The 5490-nt window shown below is 35.0% G+C and overlaps 1 protein-coding gene across 1 annotated transcript in view; it reads left to right on the forward strand.

The window, feature by feature from the left end:
- LOC106473699 (voltage-dependent calcium channel type A subunit alpha-1-like) overlaps positions 1–5490 on the forward strand; it is a gene marked incomplete at its 5' end in the record, with an annotated part of 51811 nt that overhangs the window by 12993 nt on the left and 33328 nt on the right. The window contains 5 exons of the mRNA XM_022402102.1: positions 18–149; positions 1430–1502; positions 2282–2399; positions 4245–4336; positions 4891–5060. Coding sequence (XP_022257810.1) covers positions 18–149; positions 1430–1502; positions 2282–2399; positions 4245–4336; positions 4891–5060 — 585 coding nt within the window. The remainder of the gene's footprint in view (positions 1–17; positions 150–1429; positions 1503–2281; positions 2400–4244; positions 4337–4890; positions 5061–5490) is intronic.

The raw sequence follows: 5490 nt of genomic DNA on the forward strand, positions 1-5490 counted from the left end.
TGTTCCTTCCAACACAGATACTGGTCTTCTCTCCGAAACTTGGTGATTTCTCTCCTTAGTAGCATGCGTTCCATCATCAGTCTTCTCTTCTTGCTCTTCCTTTTCATCCTTATCTTCGCTCTCCTAGGGATGCAACTATTTGGAGGGGCGTAAGTTAATGTTTCAAGTTTTTTTAAACAAAATGTAGTTTCAGTTCACATTACAAAATGAGGCGTCACTCAAAAATGTGTTGTTGAATTTCCTCGTTATTTTTTTTGTAGTTTAAATCAATAAGTTACAATGGCTTCATTCATTCTCAAAGATAAACTACGTTTTGGATGACTCAGTTTTATGTGACGAAATAAAGAAAAACCTTCAAAATATCTGAAAATAATAATGCAAAAGCATGTTTTTAGCACTATAACGTTATAATTCAACGTAATATAAAAGTGTTATGTGCACTTTCCTAGTCGGTTAATCCATCTGAAAATCATAATTTTGATATTTTAATGTGCTTCTCTCGTCTTTTTTATATATAAAGGTCAAGCCTACTAGAATTACAGTAAAATATGCTATTAGGCAAATAATACGATGTTCGTATATATTATCCTGCTTTAATATATTTTAATTAATTCCTTCCAGTCAAATATAGCGCCATCTATCATAAAATATTGAAACCTTATTACAAACGCCTCATTATGTTCATTTTCATTGTTTTAAAATATTAAAAATAATTACATTTATGTATATATATATATATTATTGAAGCAGGCTGTTTTCTGTAATGTTAGTTTCACTTATTAAATATCGTAAAATATACAGACATTTCGAGAAAATCAAATTAGATTGTTATCAAGTCATCGGAATCAACATACAATATTTACTACCGGTTAGTGTCATTTCAACACAATAACATACATATACCATTGATGTTACAACAGTGGCTCATTTTAACCTAATGGTATGTATATACTAAGCACTACTGTTTTCACAGTATGGTGGCTCATTTCAAACCAATAACGTGCTTAATGTTAAAAACTATTTCATTGAAATTATTCATTACTAATTAGGATGAAAATTAAGATATTAAGTTATTTAGGAGAATTTGCCTTACCTTTCTCCCGTATCCTGATAACAAAATTCGGAAAATGAACCATGTATTATTATACAGAAATGCAGTTTGTAAAGTAACAAATTTCTGATGAAGCACCGATTTCATTCTGTTTTTCTTTATATTATCACTACTACACGTGCCTGTATTATTTCTGACTGTTAACATAAATCATCAGAATCCTTGACACCCAACTAACAAATATTGATGAATTATCAGTTTTAAGTTATTGATTTTTTTTAGGGGATTATTGTAATTGTCTCCTGAAGTAACTGAATGTTCAAATTACTAGTGTGTTCTGGGTAGTGCGTGTGTGTGTGAAGTACGTTTCCTTTTCAGCTTCAACTTTCCTGATGGCACTCCATCCGCCAATTTCAACACTTTTCCTATCGCCCTCCTCACTGTATTTCAAGTAAGGCTTGCTGATATTGATCGATAAGTTTTTCACTCTACTGCTGTTAGAATATATTTGTTGAGATTTTAACAGTTGTGTAGTATATTTTTATAATATTGTCTGTTACCTCCAAGTTCCAGCTGAAACTTCGTTATTGTGATTCAAATATTTAGGCTAGACCAACATTAATAATTTCTGCTTGAGCTCTGTTATTGTGATTCCAAATATTTCAGCTAGGCCTACCTCAGAATTTCTGCTTAAGTTCCGTTATTATGATTCCAAATATTTCAGCTAAGCCTACCTTAAAATTTCTGCTAAAACTCCATAATTGTGATTCAAAATATTTCAGCTAAGCCTACCTTAACATTTCTGCTAAAACTCCATAATTGTGATTCAAAATATTTCAGCTTGGACTACCTTAAAATTTCTGCTAAAACTCTGTTATTGTCATTCAAATATTTTAGTTAAGACTTTTACGCAGGCTAAAATGACGCAGCTAGTATTTCATTTCTATTATCAACAACAATGTAAAATAAAAGAAGTGTGTTTTACCTTTCTAAAAATTGTTTAAGTACAGATGATTATCACCGTTGCCATATTTTTGTGAAATAATGAATTGAGATCTACATCCCAACAGTCAGATATTTTTTTAATCTATAAAGAATTAAAACAAACAACACTGACTCGATCGTTTCGAATTAACTGAGAATCGCTATAGTTTTATTTATTTTCCAACAATCTTCGGTGCCATTTCTTGCCATAATTTTGTTCAAAGTTTACTGTTCGTTCACCTGTAGATCCTTACGGGCGAAGACTGGAATGAAGTCATGTACCGAGGAATCGAATCGCAAGGAGGGATCCAAGGAGGGATGATCTATTGTTTGTACTTTATCATCCTAGTTCTCTTTGGAAACTGTATCCTTCACATATGAAACACTGTGGAAGGAGTTTAATAGCTAGGTGTTGAAAGAGGGTAAAAGAAAGCACCCCTACCACCACTTCTTTGGCCACTACTTCTTAATACAAAGTCACCCTGACCATCACACAGTGTATACCATGTTTTAAGTATATACATATTGAGTTCTTAAACCTTATACAAAACCTTTGGTGAGGTAATAATGAATAATGTAATGATATGTTATGTTATAAATACATTGTGTGAAAGTTCGGATTTTTGTGTTATTTATCATAGCATCCACCCACACATTTTTTTAAAGTTCATAACCCGGATAAAGGACGGATACCCCAGCTTGTCTTACACAAAGGAAAGAAGGTGGAAAACGCGCAATCAAATACACGTGACACACATGCGCGTGAACAACGAGTAGTTCGTCAATTTAACCTACTTCACACCGTAAAAGTTGTTCCCTCTCACCACAATCAGTACACAGCGTCTCAACCACTATTATGTCAGTCGTATCGTCGGCACTAGGTATAGCAAATATGGCGTGGTTGATATATCGCTCTTCTCTACTTTCATGCTGATGTTCTCAGTAATAATAGCTTAAAAATAAAGACACCAGAGAAAGTGCAGGCACCACCTTACACAAATATACATATATTTATTTAGGAAAGAAAGGAACACAGGGAAAAAGAAACTCTTCACCACGCATCATGCTATATTTTGTGAACAGACTTCAGGATTAATTAATTGACGGTCATTGGTCGCAGAAGTGCCTTACGGGCTGAAGTTGAAAGGTCATGGAACAAAGTAGGAAGTGTGTATAGCTCAAAAAACGGTTTTTCGTATCAGCCTTTTGGTAGCTGTTGGAATAGAAGCTTCAGCAGAGTTTATATAGCACTTACAATAGTGGCGGCCATTTTTTTATTACATTCCTCCATAGGCAGAGTCTACGTAGCACCCACAATAGTGGCGGCCAATTTTTTTATTACATTCCTCCATAGGCAGAGTCTACGTAGCACCCACAATAGTGGCGGCCATTTTTTTTATTACATTCCTCCATAGGCAGAGTCTATGTAGCACTTACAATAGTGGCGGCCATTTTTTATTACATTCCTCCATAGGCAGTCTATATAGCACTTACAATAGTGGTGGCCATTTTTTTATTACATTCCTCCATAGGCGGACTCTATGTAGCACTTACAATAGTGGCGGCCATTTTTTTATTACATTCCTCCATAGGCAGAGTCTATGTAGCACTTACAATAGTGGCGGCCATTTTTTTATTACATTCCTCCATAGGCGGACTCTATGTAGCACTTACAATAGTGGCGGCCATTTTTTATTACATTCCTCCATAGGCGGATCTATGTAGCACTTACAATAGTGGCGGCCATTTTTTATTACATTCCTCCATAGGCAGAGTCTATGTAGCACTTACAATAGTGGCGGCCATTTTTGTTTCATTACATTTCTCCATAGAAAGTGCTAGTGCACTCTCTGAGATATATAAGTCGTTTATGCGTCCTTCCCTGCTCTGTGTGTATGTTGTTTTATGGAAAATTTAATAGTTATTTTGTTTTTGGTGTAAGGACATGACGCCATCTACGAATGTAGTTAACGTTAACTTACGTCAAAGATAATATATGCTGAATAACAGCAATAACGGGGGTGGAGGGGTTTGTGAATCTCCCATTAACATACCCCTTATTCCAAGCAATCATCCCACAAAGTTTGTTTGAAATTGGTTTAGTGACCTAGGAGTAGTTAAATAACGGACAAACAGACAGACCCAGATATTTATGTGTTATATATATATAGATGAATGTGTCGTTAGATATTTTTTTACTAAACTATAGACACCCTTCTAAACGTATTTCTTGCCATCGCTGTCGACAACCTGGCCAATGCTCAAGAACTCACTGCCGCTGAGGAGGAAGAGGACAAGGAGGTCGGTTACTCAGAATAAAGATTAAAATCTTTACAAAAACACATACAAGTAATTTCGTTCTATACTTTTATGAAACAAGATAATAATTATTATAATTTATTAAATTCAAAAACGACCACTTAAAATATTAAATGTTGAACGACTTTGCACTGCTATTAATATATTGAGCCTGATGCTTCACGTAGGCTAAACAGCCAGGTCGGAGACCTCTAGCGTTCAGGCATAGCCACCCCTAATATCGAACTGTTGACCATAGGGAGAGTGGTCAGTCGGCAGTACCTGCCCTCTATACATCTCATCTTAATGGAATTTACTTAAAATTCGAATCGTGATTAGCTGCTTATCGTGGCTCGAACCTTTGGTTCATAGCCCAACATGCTAACGACCAGATCACAACCGAACTAAATTACTTTACAATATACAATCGCGATCTTAATAACTGTTTAATAAACTGTAAAATAATGATACCAAACTATGTTAACAAAAACCTTTATATCAGTTACGATATACACAGTCTCAGTGTTTTTATAATTATTTTACTGTATTAATCGTAGCGGACAAAAGAGGAATTAGAAAAGGAGGACTTGCGTGGCAGGAACTCGGATCCTCCTCAAGTCAACATCTATCCTCCTTCACCACAGAACAACTCGGATCCTCCTCAAGTCAACATCTATCCTCCTTCACCACAGAACAATTCGGATAGTAGACTCAGACAGTTCACTTAGTAAGTTAAGTTTGTTTTATTCACTTTGCTACTCGTTTAATCAGCAACACGCCTCTCCTACCAGCCTTAAACTTTAACTGTCAGGATAATTTGTTGTTATTGGTGTAGTTACATGTTATTATAATACACTGCGCTCTTCAATTGAACTATTAATAGTTTTGTTTGTTTGTACTGGTACATTTTTCTCTGTGTTAAAAGTAATAACAAAACTGACGTTTCTTCATCAGTTGTTCTAGCCGACAATTTTCTGTAATACAGTTACCATCGTGAGGGGGTTAAGAACACAGGGTCAGCATGAGTTGAATAATAAAGTAAGCTAGAACTTAAGTACTTCATTGCGCCTAAACAACAACATCGGGTTTGATTTTCTTTTTACTCTTAATATACAATAGTACAGTGTGCCAGAAAATGTATTACTTTTTGTCTATTT

Source organism: Limulus polyphemus, unplaced genomic scaffold (genome assembly GCF_000517525.1).
Source record: "Limulus polyphemus unplaced genomic scaffold, Limulus_polyphemus-2.1.2 Scaffold6417, whole genome shotgun sequence".
Classification (NCBI taxonomy): domain Eukaryota; kingdom Metazoa; phylum Arthropoda; class Merostomata; order Xiphosura; family Limulidae; genus Limulus; species Limulus polyphemus.